This window comes from Aedes aegypti, chromosome 2 (assembly GCF_002204515.2).
Source record: "Aedes aegypti strain LVP_AGWG chromosome 2, AaegL5.0 Primary Assembly, whole genome shotgun sequence".
Lineage (NCBI taxonomy): Eukaryota > Metazoa > Arthropoda > Insecta > Diptera > Culicidae > Aedes > Aedes aegypti.
In genome coordinates, this window is record NC_035108.1 from 28,529,587 (window position 1) to 28,549,036 (window position 19,450).

The window sequence follows — 19,450 nt, forward strand, 5'->3', positions numbered from 1 at the left end:
TAGGAGAGTTATTCGCTTGAAGCGATTATTATTAGTTTTATTAAGGAGATTTTCAGCCCGTGGCTGGTTTATCTCCACTTGAGGCGATTATCAAACTAGCTAAATATAATCTTTTATACCGATAATTAAAAAAAAAAATAATAAATGACTTTGGAAAAAACTTTCGGGGAAACAGTACATTCGGGGAAATGGTTTTCGGGAAAATGTCGGATAATCTCGAGTGATTGTGCTACTTTTCCCCGAATGTCGTTTTCCCAAATGTCATTTCCCCGAATGTCAGTTCCCTGGAAGACCCGTTTCCCTGAAAGCCATTTCCCCGAATGACCCGGTGTTGCAGTTTAAAAATATGCAAGAATAGTCTTTGGTGACAGGGTGCTGAACTAAAAAGAACGATCAGCAATCAAAAGAAGGATATTTGTGACCATTCTCGATAAAACCATATTGCCAAAAATGACGGTATAACTCGAAAGAACCGCCAATCAAATAAAGAAGGATGGACATCTAATGGCCTGTTCTTTCACCACCTTGAAATACAAAAGTTATGACAATTATGAGTGCTAAACATGTTTCGGGGAACTGGGCTATTCGGGGAAAAGTAGCACAACCCATTCCAGTTCATGCTATTCTTGTGGTTTAGCTATTACACATTCTTCATGCTGGCTATTCTTTCTAAGGTAATTTCGTTTCTTCATTTGCTCTGCATCAGTGCTTACATACAGAAAAGTTGTAGCATTTCCTACGCTTAGGTACGGCTATGCTTGAATAAAAATGAGGTTATACTTTTATCTGGATAACGGTAATTTCGATGACTGACTTTCTTGGGATGATGCTACCGGGCAAATGGCTTACAGGTATTGTACATAAAAAAAATGATTTCCATCAGTCTTCAATTTCTTAAAGTTAAGTTGTCAATTTCCCCAAACGACTGCTTGAGCAACCTGTCATACTTTTCATCCCGCTTTAATTTCTCGGAAAAGCGTTCACCCCGAGTAAGTGGAACGCTTGTTTGCATATCGTTAACATTAATCATAATCGCTTTTCGCGCCAACAACAAAAGCGAATGGCACGGAGCTCGAGCGAAATAATTTGACTCGAAAGTGAAGGAAACACGATCGATTGTCTGGCGGGAACAAGGACAAAGTCCCTCGTCCGTAAAAATGTCAACTTGATGAAGGTGGTTCGTGGATAAGTAGGTACGTGAAGGGATGCAAAGGCTTGTAATGCGAAAGAAACCCGATGCGCTTTGAAGTTTTTTTTTTCTTTTTGGGGAGATAAGAAATTGTGAGATCATCACAAGTTTTTGTATTGCACTCTTTTAACATAAGATAAAGTGGTATCAGGTATCTTGACAAGTTGCCGAAAAAAATATGTTTTGACAATTTTTAAGCAGATGAGCGTTATAGCAGACCCAGTGCTTATGGATTTCTTCGAATTCTATGACCATGAACACTAAGAAAATTTATATCTTCAGAAAAGTTAGTCATTTACTCAAGGGCTATTTTAGTAGAAAAATTAATACAGGATGGAGGTTAATGGTCAAAATTTTTGAAAGGTGGGAGTTCGTAAGCATCGAATTCAGGGTTCTTTGCAGCTCATCCGGAATCCAAGAGAGAAGTATGTATATTAGAAAACACATTCCAAGTAAAAAAAAGTTTCTTTTGTTCGACGAGTAACAACTTCTAGTGCTACCATCGAGAAGGAAAAGTACTTTACAGCTTCAAGCTCAAACACATCGGCACAACACTATATCATTTCACCGTTTCTACCTTCAACAATAGCATCCATCCTTCCTTTTTTCCCATTGTTGCATGTTTACCAGGAAATTTTAATTAGGAAAATTTGTTTACCTTTAGCTACCTTAGGCAATCCCTCCTCCGCATTGCATGAACCAAGAGGCAACTCGCATCCATCATCATCCTTTCCGGTTGGTCTGAAAAACAATGTAGCTAACTGAAGCATTTCGCCAGAAACATTTCCTTTTGTTGTGTCTTTCCACCTGTTTTCTATTTTTTGGACAAATCTGCACGTGTCCTCATTACTTTCTGTCATCAAACCGTGAAAAGTGATTCTTCTCCATTTCCTCGAATCCTATTATCCCAAATGCCATTAACCCGAAAGCTATCACCCCGAATGCTATTACCCCGGAAATTTCAATAATCATGAACGGTATTGCCCTATGATAATGGAATTCGAGGTAATGTTAAGAGGGATCATGGGTCGTTCGGAGAACAGAAATTCGGGATAATGGCATTCGGGTTAATGTCTTTCGGTGCCATGAGGTAGAATCGCAAAAAGTGACGCCCCGATTTCCCTCCCATTCGCAGATACACTGTGATGTCCGGCACGCCACAAAAGATGCTGGAACACCTGCTGGAGACAAGACTGGGCGGTCAGGCGGGACCAAACGATCCGTTTTTGGACGACTTTCTACTGACCCACATCGTGTTCATGCCGACGCCGATTCTGATCGATGAGCTGGCGAGCACCTACCACGCCGACACCGAAGTGGACATGCGGACCGCGAGCGAAGAGGACCAGGAGTACTTTATGACCTGCAAACGGCGGGTGGTGCAGTTCATCCAGCGGTGGGTCCTGGCGGTGCGACATGCCGTGTTTGACGACCCGCTGGCGGTGGAGTTTATCGAGGTGAGTTCGAACATTGAACTGCTTTAATCACTTTTTGTTGAATGAATTATATGCTAAGATCCCTCTCACAGCGGAACAAAAATAATAATTCTAAGCAAGCAAAATGAGTCATTGATTTCATGGAAAAATGATTTTCTTTCGAAAAAAATAAGTATTTCAACGTTTTGTCCTTTAGACGTTTTGGAACCCGACGTTTTATCCCTCGACGTTTCGTCATTCGCCATTTTTTCTCTAAACCGAAAAATCGAAATTTTCATTGTCATATAAGAACGTTTAGCATAACGGACAGCTCATACAGAAAAAAACATAGCTTTATAAAGGCATTCACTTTATCTATCTTCGTAGTTGTTTACCATTCAAATTTATAAATTCAAAATTCAGTGCGCATCGTACCTTCGTGCTGTGCGTACACGAATTCTCTCTGATCTTGGAAGTTTTCTTAAAAACTACCTAAAGCAATAAATCAGTACTTTTCAGTGCTACATAAACAGTACTTTTCAGTGCTAAAATTAAAAACGGTACTTTTCAGTGCTACTAAAACAGTACTTTTCAGTACTATTTTCTACTATTGATCCCTTTACGATCCTTGTTTGGACCCGTGCCTTCGATTTTTCGTTGGACCCGTTGGCGAAAGCTAGCGGTGGTAATCCTTCTTGGACACCGTCTAGGGAAAAAACCTCTCGAAGGTCACGTCTTTCTCGTTTATTAACTAAACATGGTATCAACAACTAACAAAAGAAAGGGTGAATCTCTCAATTAACTACTTCCTTCCAAAAAAGTGGGTTTTAAAACTGTTACTACACGTGGCAAGAATGGAAGAAAGGACGCTTCCCCGGAATGTGAAGTTTCTTCCAAGGGCGAAATGAATAATTGTATCGAAATGAGCAATCAGTTCGATGCTCTAGACAGGCTCTTTGATTAGAGTGAGGAAGCAAAGAGTGCCGCCTATCGTGGTCAGTTGTTCTGAATTTGGGGGATTTAGGCAGGAGATTTTGAACTCCATTAGGGGAATCAAGGTTTCCTTCCAAATCGCAAAGAAAAAGGAGACTGTCGCGTTTTGCCGGCAACTCTTAAAGATCGCGAACTTCTTCTCATACATCTTGAAGAGAAGAAGCTCAAATTTTTTACTTATGACGACAAAACTGAACGTTTGTTCAAAGTTGTCTTGAAAGGTCTCTCAAGTGATTATAAGTCACCTGAAGAGATCAAAAATGGAATAAATGATTTACTTGGATTTTCCCCAGTCCAAGTAATCATTATGAAAAAGAGAACCCAATCTGGCATTGTTCGGAAAGGGCTTTCTCAAGAATATTATTTAGTTCACTTTAACAAAAAAGAACTAAATAATATTAAATAAACAGAAAGCTTGAATGCGCCAATTGCAAGGGCCCTCATAAAGCTAACTTTTGGAAATGCACTTCACGCAAGAGAGTCGTTGAGGCTCGTGCCAGGCAGATGAAGGATTATATCCGTTACGATAACGGTCGTTTCCGAAATTTGCCTGGTAGAGTATCGAACAATGCTCATTTTTCAGTTAACGATCGCTTGATTAGGAATCATACCCACCAGGAAGATCATAATCATGCTCATTCTCAAACAAATTTTAATCCGTCGGGTAGCCGTTCGAATCTTTCAATTTCGAGAATCTACCCACGGAAAATCCTTTGCTGATATCGTAGCAGGAAATTTGAACTCCTCCCCTGTTCGTACTATGAGTACCCATTCTACTTGTTTCAAATCAAATGGAAAAAAAAACCCTACCGCCACAGATAATTCCTACTCCGCTTCTTCGTCTACCGGAAATTCCAATGGGAAATCATCAGATGCATCCACTCCAAGTGATATGTCTGCCTTTGATTTTAATTTTCTAACTGAACAATTGAATGGGATCCCAGCCGAGCACGTGGATTTTTTTCATAATTTCACCCATAATTTGTCCATCTTTACCACGCGTAATGAGTTAATTAATTTAAATCAATATTAGAGTCAACATACGTTTCATATGTATTCCAGTCGGCTCGTAAATAATTAAAAGCGGAGCTGATAGGATTGAGAATCGCTTCATGGGATATTTGAAATGTAACAGGCACATGATCAGAATCAAAATCAGCATGAGTAACTAATTGGCTACAAAGATGACTAGAGTCGGTTAAGACTAAATCAATCGTAGATGGATTTATAGAAGAGGAAAAACATGTAGGGCTATCAGGGTATTGAATTGAGAAATATCCTGAAGAGCACTCATCAAATAAAATTCTGCCGTTGGAATTACTTTGAGAATTATTCCATGACCGATGTTTGGCATTAAAGTCACCAATGATAAAAAAAATTTGACTTATTGCGAGTCAATTTTCGCAAGTCACTTTGGAGCAAATTAACTTGCTGTCCAGAGCATTGAAAAGGCAAATAGGCAGCTATGAAAGTATATTTACCAAACTGTGTTTCAACAAAAACACCTAAAGTTTCAAAAACTTTAGTTTAAAATGACGAGAACAGTTGATGTTTCATACGCCTATGAATGATGATTGCAACTCCCCCACATGCCCCATCAAGTCGATCATTTCGATATACAAAAAAGTTAGGATCTTTTTTAGTTTGGATCCAGGTTTTAAATAATTTTCAGTAATAACTGCTATATGCACGTTGGGCCCAGATAGCCGTAGCGGTAAACGCGCAGCTATTCAGCAAGACCAAGCTGAGGGTCGTGGGTTCGAATCCCACCGGTCAAGGATCTTTTCGGGTTGGAAATTTTCTCGACTTCCCAGGGCATAGAGTATCTTCGTACCTGCCACACGATATACGCATGCAAAAATGGTCATTGGCATAGTAAGCTCTCAGTTAATAACTGTGGAAGTGCTCATAAGAACACTAAGCTGAGCAGCAGGCTCTGTCCCAGTGGGGACGTAACGCCAGAAAAGAAGAAGAAGATGCACGTTATTAGCTGTAAGAAAATTAAACAGCTCGTCCTCTTCACCATTCAGAGAACGAGCATTCCAATTCAAAATATTTAAATTATTATTTGGATCCATTAGAAAAACGTAATCCAATAACAATTTGATTTGTAAATTTTACACCTACTTGGACTGCTTCAGTCATAGTGATGGCTTTGAACATTGAATCAATCATTAGATTCAATTGTTCAGTTAGAAAATTAAAATCAAAGGCAGACATATCACTTGGAGTGGATGCATCTGATGATTTCCCATTGGAATTTCCGGTAGACGAAGAAGCGGAGTAGGAATTATCTGTGGCGGTAGGGTTTTTTTTTTCCATTTGATTTGAAACAAGTAGAATGGGTACTCATAGTACGAACAGGGGAGGAGTTCAAATTTCCTGCTACGATATCAGCAAAGGATTTTCCGTGGGTAGATTCTCGAAATTGAAAGATTCGAACGGCTACCCGACGGATTAAAATTTGTTTGAGAATGAGCATGATTATGATCTTCCTGGTGGGTATGATTCCTAATCAAGCGATCGTTAACTGAAAAATGAGCATTGTTCGATACTCTACCAGGCAAATTTCGGAAACGACCGTTATCGTAACGGATATAATCCTTCATCTGCCTGGCACGAGCCTCAACGACTCTCTTGCGTGAAGTGCATTTCCAAAAGTTAGCTTTATGAGGGCCCTTGCAATTGGCGCATTCAAGCTTTCTGTTTATTTAATATTATTTAGTTCTTTTTTGTTAAAGTGAACTAAATAATATTCTTGAGAAAGCCCTTTCCGAACAATGCCAGATTGGGTTCTCTTTTTCATAATGATTACTTGGACTGGGGAAAATCCAAATAAATCATTTATTCCATTTTTGATCTCTTCAGGTGACTTATAGTCACTTGAGAGACCTTTCAAGACAACTTTGAACAAACGTTCAGTTTTGTCGTCATAAGTAAAAAATTTGAGCTTCTTCTCTTCAAGATGTCTGAGAAGAAGTTCGCGATCTTTAAGAGTTGCCGGCAAAACGCGACAGTCTCCTTTTTCTTTGCGATTTGGAAGGAAACCTTGATTCCCCTAATGGAGTTCAAAATCTCCTGCCTAAATCCCCCAAATTCAGAACAACTGACCACGATAGGCGGCACTCTTTGCTTCCTCACTCTAATCAAAGAGCCTGTCTAGAGCATCGAACTGATTGCTCATTTCGATACAATTATTCATTTCGCCCTTGGAAGAAACTTCACATTCCGGGGAAGCGTCCTTTCTTCCATTCTTGCCACGTGTAGTAACAGTTTTAAAACCCACTTTTTTGGAAGGAAGTAGTTAATTGAGAGATTCACCCTTTCTTTTGTTAGTTGTTGATACCATGTTTAGTTAATAAACGAGAAAGACGTGACCTTCGAGAGGTTTTTTCCCTAGACGGTGTCCAAGAAGGATTACCACCGCTAGCTTTCGCCAACGGGTCCAACGAAAAATCGAAGGCACGGGTCCAAACAAGGATCGTAAAGGGATCAATAGTAGAAAATAGTACTGAAAAGTACTGTTTTAGTAGCACTGAAAAGTACCGTTTTTAATTTTAGCACTGAAAAGTACTGTTTATGTAGCACTGAAAAGTACTGATTTATTGCTTTAGGTAGTTTTTAAGAAAACTTCCAAGATCAGAGAGAATTCGTGTACGCACAGCACGAAGGTACGATGCGCACTGAATTTTGAATTTATAAATTTGAATGGTAAACAACTACGAAGATAGATAAAGTGAATGCCTTTATAAAGCTATGTTTTTTTCTGTATGAGCTGTCCGTTATGCTAAACGTTCTTATATGACAATGAAAATTTCGATTTTTCGGTTTAGAGAAAAAATGGCGAATGACGAAACGTCGAGGGATAAAACGTCGGGTTCCAAAACGTCTAAAGGACAAATAATTTGTCCATCTTTACCACGCGTAATGAGTTAATTAATTTAATAACCATGCGGATTGGATTACCGAACAGCTCAATATAAGTGTCAGTTTATATTAGAGTGTACTGCCTCTCTGTAGTAGTCATGTCGTCACTTGAGTGAGAACGACACGTTGATAGCCTTCCCACATCTTTACTCTTCCACAATACAGTTGTTGTGGAAGCGATGTAGGTACGATAGGCAAACAGTTTCAACACTAAATAAATCGCACTCGCTCGCTCCGCGTGTGTAGGAACAAGAGATGGATGGATATTGGTTATGAAAGGGGTCCGCGTGGTCTGTAGGGATTTGAATTCTAAACTTGTAACCAACTCAGTTATTGGGTCACCAAGTGGCTCGGTAGCTTAGTTGGTAAAGCGCTCGTCTAGCATACAAGAGTCCTGGGTTCATATCCCAGCCGAGCACGTGGATTTTTTTCATAATTTCACCCATAATTTGTCCATCTTTACCACGCGTAATGAGTTAATTAATTTAATAACCATGCGGATTGGATTACCGAACAGCTCAATATAAGTGTCAGTTTCTAATATTGATGTTAACATTTCTTTAGAAACTAAACTTGATATTGACAATGCTCTTGAAACTTTAACAAATTCCATTGTTGAAGCCAGAAGCATTGCAATTCCAAAATGTGAAGTAAAATTTGAATCCGTGATTATAGACGATGATCTTAAACTCTTGATCCGCCTTTAAAACGTGAGGAGAAGGCAATTTCAACGCACTCGTGATCCTGCTATGAAAATTATATGGCAGGATTTGCAGAAAGAAATCAAAAAGCGTTTTGCTCAATTAAGAAACAAAAATTTTGAAAATAAAATTTCTCAATTGGACCCTGGCTCTAAGCCCTTTTGGAAATTATCTAAAATCTTGAAAAAACCACAGAAGCCTATACCGGCATTGAAAGAGGAAAACAAATTATTACTAACTAATTGCGAAAAAGCTCAAAAACTTGCTATGCAGTTTGAAAGTGCGCACAATTTTAATTTAGGACTTACTAGTCCAATTGAAAATGAAGTTACTCAGGAGTTCGAAAATATTCTCAATCAAGAGAACGTTTTCGAAAATGCCTGGGAGACTGATTTGGAAGAAGTGAGAACTGTTATTAAAAAATTCAAAAATATGAAAGCTCCTGGCGATGATGGAATTTTCTACATCCTCATCAAGAAACTTCCAGAAAGTAGCTTATCATTTTTAGCTGATATATTTAACAAATGTTTTCAATTAGCATATTTTCCTGACAAATGCATTTTTCCAATTGTAAAACCAGACGAAAATCCTGCAGAAGCTTCTAGCTATCGTCCAATCAGTTTGCTTTCCTCCATCAGTGAACTTTTTGGAAAGGTCATTTTGAACAGAATGATGGTCCACATCAACAAAGATTCAATTTTTGCCAATGAACAGTTCGGATTCCGCCATGGACATTCGACCACTCATCAACTTTTACGTGTAACAAATTTGATACGTTCCAACAAATCTGAAGGCTATTGTACTGGTCTTGCTCTTCTAGACATAGAAAAAGCATTCGACAGTGTTTGACATGAAGGTTTGATTGTAAAATTAAAAAAACTTCAATTTTCCAACATGCATTGTTAGAATAATTCAAAGTTATTTGTCAAATCGTACACTTCAGGTTAATTATCAGAACTCCATATCTGAAAGACTTCCTGTAAGAGCTGGTGTTCCTCAAGGCAACATTTTGGGACCAATATTATACAATATGTTCACATCTGACTTACCTGAGTTACCTCAGAGATGTCAAAAATCCTTGTTTGCGGATGACTCAGGCCTTTCCACCAAAGGACGAAGCCTGCGTGTCATCTGTAGTCGATTGCAAAAAAGTTTGGATATTTTTTCTTCATACTTGCAAAAATGGAAGATAATAATATTTCCACATAAACCAAAAGCTCTTTATTTGAAACCTTTAAGTAGCTATTAACAAAGATTGACTGGACTTTGATGATGATAATTGGATTTCGGCTTTCAGTCACGAATTAAGCGTTGATTATTTTAAATCATTGCCAACGTTTCGATCCAGTTGTTGGGATCTTCTTCAGGGCCTGTTGTTTATTGTGTAAATTAAAAAGGTAGTGTCGTGTTACATGGATTTGTGTTTCTTCTACTCACTCGATATGAATCAACTTGTCGTTTATTCGTGTAGCGCACACGGTGTTTGTCTCGATTGGGTATCGCACGGGTCTTACTGTAGGGTCATAATAGCTATTAGGATTTATTTTTGTATTGTAATTGGGTTGGGCTAGCTTACTTCATCACCAGCACCCTATATCGGATGGTGGGTGGGTGGTACAGAACAAGAATTTTACACCAGAAAATTTGGCGAAATACAACACTGTGCCTGTTGTCTATTGCCGTCTGCTAATCACTGTGGGGTATGCATATTCGGTGTAGTTTGGGTGGTGGTGTGTGTATGTGTTTGTGAAGTGTCAATATGATTCTGGTTATGTCTGCTATAACAATTTGTTGACGACGCATTTCTCTCCTCTCTTCGATTCTTAATCGATACGAGGAGGTGAGCGTACGCACAGCTTAAGTTGTCGGTGTCTGTCCGACGGTTGACCGTATTAGAGGTGGTCGCTATGTGACACATCTCCAACACTTGCAGAGCCTGTTTCTTATATGTTATATCGACGATGGAAGGGTTGTTGATGTTGAACCGGTGATGGTGCGTGATACAGTGGTCCATTAATGCAGTTTTTTCGCGAAGCTGATCTATTTCTGGATCCGTGTATAGATGGCCCTCAGACAGACATTTCTCCAGCGTATTTACGTGTGTTTGATGTCCGTACATTCGGTTTTTGAGTTTGTTTGTGGTCATACCGATGTATTTACTTGGACAATCTTGACAGTCGATTCTGTAGATTATGTTGCTTTTGCTGAGGTGGGGTACCGGATCCTTGGCATTCTTGTAGAGATGTCCCACTGTGTTTCTATAGTTGTGTGAGACTCCTATGTCTGTGTTGCTGTGTATTATTCTCTTTATGCTGGGAGTTAGACCATGGATGTATGGGATTGATCGATAGATGGTGGGTTTCGGTGGGTTGTCCATACGAGGTGGTTGATGCAAAAGTCGGTTGATGAGAGTGTGGGGGTAATCATTCTTGCTCAGGTGTTGGTGTATGAGTTGTACTTGCTCTTCGCTACTTCGAGTGGTGCTCAATTTACGGACGCGATCAATGAAATTGTTGACTACCGCAAGTTTTTGATCATTGGGATGGAAAGAGAAATAGTTGAGGATCCTGCCTGATGATATTGGTTTGGCATACCAATCGGTTTTAACGCTTCCGTCTTCGTTCCGCATTACCAGTAGATCAAGGAATGGCAATTGTCTATTCTCTTCGACTTCACATGTAAATGTTATGTTAGGGTTCAGTGAATTGAATTTGGCCAGAATCATATTAATGTTGTCTTTATGTAACACCAAAAATAGGTCATCAACATATTTGCGTATATACAGCGGTGAGATGTTGGTCAACTTAATTGCTCTGGTTAATATATTTTCCATCACAATATCGGCAAGAATGGGAGAAAGTGGGCTTCCCATTGCTGTTCCTGATATTTGTACGAAATATTTTTTCCGAAAACAGAAAAAACTCGCACTAATGCAAAATTCGACGATTTCAAGGAAGAGATCCAAATTTATGCTTGTGTTATCTCTTATGTAATCCCACATTGAAATTATGTCGTGAATAACTACATCCTTGGTCACATTTGTGAAAAGTGACACCGCGTCGAATGACACCAGCACGTGGTCGGGTGGTATTGTTAGCTGATTGACGTATTCACAGAACGTATTGGAGTCCACGGCGTTGTACTGGCTTTTGAATGATTTTCGGAGTATATCGGCAATGTACTTACACAAATGGTACGTTGGAGAAGTTGTGTCGGGAACTACTGGTCGGAGAGGCAAGTTTGATTTGTGTGCCTTCGGTTGACCATATATACGGGAACAGACGGCGTTGTAGCTTGTGAGCTTGTGTTTGGTTCTGGTGTCTATTAGTTGTAGAGCGTGAAGTCTTTGCACAATGTTGTTGTTTTTCCGTTCGTATCGGAGAGTCGGATCCGAGCTCACCCGTTGGTATGTGGTGGTGTCTGCGATCAGCTGTTCGATCTTACTATCGTAATCTGCTAGACTCATTATGACGGTACGGTTGCCTTTGTCCGCTTCGGTGATTAAAATGTCCGGATTTGTTTTGATGAATTTCTTGGTGATGTTGATAGCAGATTTGCAGAATTTTGAAAGTGGATCGCTAGTTAGGGAGTCGTTTCTGTTGATGAAGTTCTGCATCTTGTTGACAACCTGACATCGAACCTGGTCACGGATTGTTGGCGAATCATGGGCAGATAGAGTACTTTCTACCTCAGCTATCAGGTGAAACCATGGTACCTGTGCTATATCGATGTACGGTAGTGCGAATTTTGGGCCGAGGCTAAGAAGGATCAGTGTTTCTGGTGGAACGGGTTTGTTGGTGGCGTTGAGAATAGCGTTAGGATTTTCCGTCGGCAATTGATGTTGGTTGGTTTCTACGGACATGTTCATCAGGCGATTTTATTTTCGTGTGGTTTGTTGTGATTTTCGACGAAGGTTATCGTAATACGCAAACTCTTGGGTGAGGAAGTAGTGTGCGTATGTTGCTGAGTCTGTTTGGTGAACGATTTGGTCCCTCAATTTTTCCAACTCTTGATTGAGCATTCGCACTCTGTGGAAAGTGTCTTGAATCTCGATATTCAGCAAGCATTTCTGGAACTTGGACACGGACGTGGATAGCTTTCGATTGTAGGGACTCCTTGATGCAATCAGTTCATGCGTACACCGAAGCGAGTGGACAATATGCTGTGGTGTGATCCCGGATCGCCGACATTTAAGCAGGAATTCATTGCGGCTTTGCATGTTGCCCAACTTTGTGTTGTTGTTAGCATAGCTTTTCATGAGTTGGACTGTTTGTATACCATATCGTTCACTGATTTCTGTGTAAAATGATGTGCGTGAGTTGTCGCCATTGCTGATGTTAACAAACACCAAACAGACCAAACATAGGAGTCTCACACAACTATAGAAACACAGTGGGACATCTCTACAAGAATGCCAAGGATCCGGTACACCACCTCAGCAAAAGCAACATAATCTACAGAATCGACTGTCAAGATTGTCCAAGTAAATACATCGGTATGACCACAAACAAACTCAAAAACCGAATGTACGGACATCAAACACACGTAAATACGCTGGAGAAATGTCTGTCTGAGGGCCATCTATACACGGATCCAGAAATAGATCAGCTTCGCGAAAAAACTGCATTAATGGACCACTGTATCACGCACCATCACCGGTTCAACATCAACAACCCTTCCATCGTCGATATAACATATAAGAAACAGGCTCTGCAAGTGATAGAGATGTGTCACATAGCGACCACCGTGATCCGCGTTCACTGCCGGATCCGTGTTCACTGCCGCTTTTAAGGCAACATTCGGGATACCATCGGGTCCCGGTGCCTTGTTTGACGCGAATGATTTCACGACTTCTACGAACGAAGAGCTGGCAGAAGTCGTGAAATCATTCGCGTCAAACAAGGCACCGGGACCCGATGGTATCCCGAATGTTGCCTTAAAAGCGGCAGTGAACACGGATCCGGACATGTTCAGAACCACGATGCAACGCTGCATTGATCAAGGAATCTTCCCGGATGTATGGAAGCGACAGAAATTGGTGCTACTACCAAAGGCGGGGAAACCACCAGGTGACCCGTCGGCGTATAGACCTATCTGTCTACTAGATACGACAGGCAAGTTATTGGAAAGGTTGATTCTCAACAGACTAGTACCGTATACGGAGAGTGCGGACGGCCTGTCCAACAACCAGTTTGGATTCAGAAAAGGTAAATCTACTCTGGACGCCATCCAGTCGGTCGTTCAAACAGCTGAGGTGGCAATCGAGCATAAAAGGAGCGGCATCCGTTACTGCGCGGTTGTCACTTTGGATGTGAAGAATGCGTTCAACAGCGCAAGCTGGGAAGCAATAGCACACGCGCTTCACCGCCTCAAGGTACCGGTGCAGTTGTGTAAGCTTCTAGAAAGCTATTTTGATGGTAGGATTCTACTGTATGACACAGAGGAGGGGCAGAAAAGCGTTCGAATTACCGCGGGAGTACCTCAAGGTTCAATCCTGGGCCCGCTGTTATGGAATGCGATGTACGATGACGTACTGAGGCTGCCCCTTCCGACGGGTGTTAAGATTGTTGGCTTCGCCGACGATATCACCCTAGTGGTCTATGGTGAATCGATGGAGGAAGTAGAGTTGACAGCAGCGCACTCTATTTCCCTGGTTGAGGAATGGATGAAGTCTAGGAAACTAGGACTGGCCCGTCACAAGACTGAGGTGGTGGTGGTCAACAACCGCAAGTCCGAGCAACGGGCGCTTATCTCGGTAGGTGATTGCACCATAGAGTCCAAACGATCCCTTAGGCATCTTGGGGTAATGATTGATGACAAGCTGAGCTTCGCTAGCCACGTTGAATATGCCTGTAAAAGGGCATCTACGGCTATAGCGGCGCTTTCGAGGATGATGTCTAACAGCTCTGCTGTAATTGCCAGCAAACGCAAGCTGCTGGCAAGCGTGGCGCTATCCATACTAAGGTATGGAGGACCAATCTGGTCAAAAGCGCTTATAACGAGAAGAAACCTAAAGCGGTTGGAAAGCACGTACAGGATAATGTGCTTAAGAGTAGCAAGTGCATACCGGACGGTATCTAAAGAGGCCGTGTGCATCATAGCCGGGATGACGCCCATCGGGCTCATCATCAAGGAAGATGCTCAATGCTTCAACCAAAGGGGTACCAGAGGAGTCCGCGACACGTGTAAAGAGGAAACGCTCAGAAGCTGGCAGCAGGAATGGGATAACTCCACTAAGGGTAGATGGACCCATCGGCTAAAACCAAATGTGTCAGATTGGTATGGTAGAAGCCATGGGGAAGTGAACTTCCACCTGACGCAGTTTCTGTCAGGACATGGTTGCTATAGACAGTACCTGCATAGGTTCGGGCACTCAGAATCTCCTGCGTGCCCCAATTGTGCTGGTGTAGAGGAAACAGCGGAGCATGTCGTGTTCGATTGCCCCCGTTTCATTGTTGTGAGAGGTCGCATGCTCACTACATGCGGAGGGGACACGTCCCCCGACAATATTATAGAGAGAATGTGTGCGGATGCCGAGTGCTGGAATGCAGTAACTACGGCTGTCACTCACATTATGTTAGAATTGCAGCGTCTATGGCGCGCCGACCAAGAGTTGGCTGCAGAGGATTAGCCCTGCCGAGGCTGGTCCCTTGTAACATTGTTTAAGTCGGCTAGGAGAAGCAGTTTGCCTAGGCTACTTCTGCTACACGTGTTGGTCTTCCCGAAGAAATACCGTAAGGTGGTTCCGGGGAGATGAGGGTCTGAGTCCAAGGGTCATGTCGATGCACTGTTCACCACTTGAGCAATTCTAAATGAATTGCTCATGCACAGTGCATAGGCTGGTTTTAGCGGGTCGTCGTTGGTGCGTCATCCCCGCATTCCCTGAGTTATCTTCTCAGGGGATCTGTTTGCAGATTTCCCCCTTGTAAAAAAACAAAAAAGGGTGCTGGTGATGAAGTAAGCTAGCCCAACCCAATTACAATACAAAAATAAATCCTAATAGCTATTATGACCCTACAGTAAGACCCGTGCGATACCCAATCGAGACAAACACCGTGTGCGCTACACGAATAAACGACAAGTTGATTCATATCGAGTGAGTAGAAGAAACACAAATCTATGTAACACGACACTACCTTTTTAATTTACACAATAAACAACAGGCCCTGAAGAAGATCCCAACAACTGGATCGAAACGTGGGCAATGATTTAGAATAATCAACGCTTAATTCGTGACTGAAAGCCGAAATCCAATTATCATCATTTAAGTAGCTATGTTGTCACGAGGAGAGGGGTTCCAATAAATTGGTCAGATAAAGTTAAGTATCTAGGGCTCATAATTAGCTTAGCTTAGCTTAGACTGACTACACATATCAATGGTTGCTATTCCGTGATTCACCGAAGTCAATGAAGATGCACAAAGAATCAACTAGAAGTTTGGCTGGGATTGGCCATAATCTTCTTCAGTGCCTCTATTCATACAGGGTCAATAACGACACCGGCCACGTCCTTGTAGTCAGGTGGGATTGGGGGAAGGAATGTTATTGTATAACCTTTGCTATTTGGAGACCGTGTTTGCCTCTGCATCTCCACAAAGGTTACTGGGAGGGATATTTATTAATGGGAAGGATCGTTGGGTCACAGGATTCACTTTGATAAGCGATTAGACCATGATAAACAATTATTTGTGAGATATAAACATGATTTTGAATATAGTAGGTTCAATTGATATGAAAAATTATAAAGTAGAAGAAAAAAAATGTCTACACTTGAAATGACGAACTACTCAAATCTTATTGAACAAATAGCTAAACACAACATTCCTACAGCTTTATTAATTATGCAAGAAAAGAAATCTGTAAACGTAAATAATTTATGAATAAGAGTTTATGCCGACACTCACAGTGACGGATCATTCACAGTTTGTTGAAAAATCATATCTACGTCCCACCGTTGTAACGATTTAATAGACAGTCACACATATTTTACATTTTTTGAATAAATGCATGAAACGAGCTCACCGATTGACCCTTCATCCTCGATTGAGCAGCCACAATCCACTTTCAGCTTTAGTTACTGCATACGGACTAACTGAGAAACGCGAATCTTTTTCCGCACTCGCACCACGCGGACCGAACACGTTTGGTCATGGTTCGTCGCTCACCCCACAGGAGCATGCATTGCAATCAAAAGACCACACACAACTCGCTACTCTAATCAGCATGCTCATTTCACAAACATGCATGCAGAATAAACCATTTCATTTCCGTTATACACTTTTTTCACAAACTGTACCAGTCGTTTCACCGGTTTCACCAGCCAAATCTAGTAATTTGCGGAGACGATGAAATCGTGACAGATAAATTTTCAACACATCCATTCGCGGGTGCTGCCTACTGCGATCCCAGTTAAGTATCTAGGGCTCATAATAGATAAAAATTTAACTTTCAAAAATGACATTGAGGGCAATCAAGCCAAATGTAATAAATATGTTAAATGTCTCTATCCCCTTATTAATAGAAAATCGAAACTTTGTCTTAAAAAGAAGCTTTTGATATTCAAAAGTTACATAGAATATCCAATGTTGAAACATTGGAACAAATGTCAAATAAAATTATTGATATATTCAGGCAAAAATCGTTACAATCTTCTATTGCAGCGATTAATGCGTTATATGTTTAGGTTAAGTTAGGTTAAGTAAATTGAAAACTTTTTTTTTCTTCTCTTATAAACAGGTGAAATCAACTCACCTGTAAAAATCTGTACCGCTACGGCAAATTAAATGTAATATGTTGTTAACAATATGTTAATAAAATCTTAAATTTGTTAAACCAAATTAGGATGATAGTGTTGTCTAATGACACAAAACACCTAGATATATGAAATAAATGTAATAGTTGAAATGATACTAATAAAGAAATTTAAAAAAAAATGGCGATGATATTTTAAGAATTTTCAACAAATCTAAAAAATTGTGTAGACTGAACTATTTTGTAAAAAAAAAATAGATTAGACTTCTAAAACACATTTTTTATAGGATATATAAGGACGTTTTGCATAAATACGTTAAGCATAAAGCTTATACAAAAACACATAGCATTTTAAAGAAGGCATTCTCTAAACTTATCTTCGGAGGTATTTGCCATACAAATTTATAGATGTAAAATTGTCATATGAGAGAAATCTCTCAATTGATAACTGTGGAAGTGCTCATAAGAACACTTAGCTGAAAAGCAAGCTTTGTTTCAATTGGGACGTTACTTCAGAAAGAAGAATATAAGTAGATCATAATTTTCGATTCGATGTCCTTCCAACGTACGAAGAAAAGTGTTTCTCTTAACTAAAGAATTTTCTGAGCACTTGCACCGGTGCAATAATCAAAAACTCATCAAATTGAAGGCGATCCGCCATCTTGCTAACTAGCATTCGATTGCAATTCAAATGCACTTCTCATGATCCAAATGGGAATGATTACCAATTGGCAAACAGAATGCCAACTCGATTGCCATCCTCTCACGTGTCATATGATCTATCAGTTGATGTTCTCGGAAATTATCTCGGTCCCGGTCTCACATCGATTCGGAACTTTGAGTGTCAGACAACTTCGATCAACATCAGATATTCAGCAGGGAAATTAAACTCTTTTATTCGGTTTTGGAGCAAATTGAGTTTGCCCATCCCGAACTTTCTTCGCAATTTCTACGCATTGGTATGCATCTGTTGTGACTTTCCAAAATGCGAAAACGACAGAATAGTTTGATGTGATATTGGAAATGGGGACCATCATTGGAATGGCATGTGCAGCACGGGAACGTAGGAATTCGATTTGCTGCAGCGTTCAATTGTCACTGCACAACTGGGGGAAGATGGCTCAAAGAGCGCATGTGGTAATTATTGCGAATTTCCATTGTCCTTACTTATGATTTAAGACTCGTGAAGACATTATTAAGACAACACATTCACGAATAAACCCTTTGGAACTCTCAGTCTTTTCTTCAATTCAGTAATGGATCGCTACAAAAGCCGACAGAAGCTTGATTTTGGTATGCTAGCTATGGCGTGGATGCTTCTTAGGTTCTTTTATAGACTGTCAATTGATGCAGTACGAAATTATTTATTGTCATAACAATAATAAAGCTGTAATCAACGTTGATGGGAATGCAAATCCGCAGAATATGGAATCATACTTCCAGACGAAAAAATCAATTTCGAACCTTGAAGAGGGTTTTGGGCATTACATGTCAGTTACTCGGTTATGATAGTAAAAAGCATTTCTAACTACTTAAGATTAACAATTGCATGTTTATTTGAATAAAGTTCAATTACCATTGCTACACATTTAGTGAGTAAGAAACACGTTTGACGCAACCTGATCAAGAGCAGTGTTATATAATTTTCAAAGTGCAAAACATTGTTTCTTGCCTTCCTAGAAAAGTCTTCTAGGAACTTTCGAAGAATTTGGAGGATATGTATATGATAATCATATGGTAGGTGTTCAGACAGACCGGTCTAGATGATGTTTTGGTGCTCTAAAGATACGTTGTTGAAAACTCCATCAGTTCTGTATTTTCTGATGCTATTTTGATACAGATGTATCACCAAATAGATAAGTTTCATTATTACAGCAAATATTGCAAATGTTGTGATATGTCGAATGCCTGGGGTACGTTTTCCTGGAATCATAAAAAACACTTGGTGCAGTCTAGTGATTCTTTATATGAGACATAAGCGGAAGTAAAATGGAATGATTTGGGAACATTCCAGCAGTGCTGAGTTCATGAGCTCGGCGTCGAGAATAATATTGTAACATGGACATGACTTTCTCATCGCTAAAAATTGTATTATGTTTCGTTATAGATCATTGAGCTACATTTCCAAACTAATAAACAGTCGAAAAAATCAACAACAAAATATCGCATTGACATTAACTATCTTTGCTCTATGCAAAAAAAACTTTTACTGAAATAATTTAAAGCGGATCACATTACTCCTCAAGAAAAGTTCAAAACAAAAATTGCGCATGTTCGTTTGTCTCACGCTTTGACAGCTCTGGCTGCTCGATTGACTCACACTTTGACAGAAAAGTCAGCTTTCGCAAATCTCTCTTATAAAGGATCACTAGTTCAGTCTGTCTGAACCTCAACCATATGGTCGGCGTTAAGTCAGAGTGAACCAAGCACAAAACTTGGGAGAATTGGATTATTCTTTCATTAGATGCAAAATTA

The 19,450-nt window shown here is 40.2% G+C and overlaps 1 protein-coding gene and 2 long non-coding RNA genes across 14 annotated transcripts in view; 2 read left to right on the forward strand and 1 right to left on the reverse strand.

Annotated features, from left to right (window-relative positions):
• Positions 1–19,450, forward strand: part of LOC5573236 (rap guanine nucleotide exchange factor 4) — a 1,027,655-nt gene that overhangs the window by 839,130 nt on the left and 169,075 nt on the right. For all 11 annotated transcript variants that reach the window (XR_002499466.1, XM_021840357.1, XM_021840363.1 and 8 more), the window contains one exon: positions 2,325–2,646. Coding sequence is in view for 10 of the 11 variants with exons in the window: in XM_021840357.1 (XP_021696049.1) it covers positions 2,325–2,646 (322 nt within the window). In the remaining variant the exon portion in view is untranslated. The remainder of the gene's footprint in view (positions 1–2,324; positions 2,647–19,450) is intronic.
• Positions 9,481–15,434, forward strand: LOC110675415. Its single transcript, XR_002499471.1, has 3 exons — positions 9,481–9,572; positions 12,592–12,593; positions 15,389–15,434. It is a non-coding gene; the product is annotated as an uncharacterized LOC110675415 (long non-coding RNA).
• Positions 9,498–9,843, reverse strand: LOC110675414. 2 transcript variants are annotated; one of them, XR_002499469.1, is made up of 3 exons: positions 9,802–9,843; positions 9,663–9,738; positions 9,498–9,595 (listed from the first exon to the last, which is right to left on the reverse strand). It is a non-coding gene; the product is annotated as an uncharacterized LOC110675414 (long non-coding RNA). The 2 variants fall into 2 exon arrangements; XR_002499468.1 differs by having other exon boundaries at positions 9,498–9,738.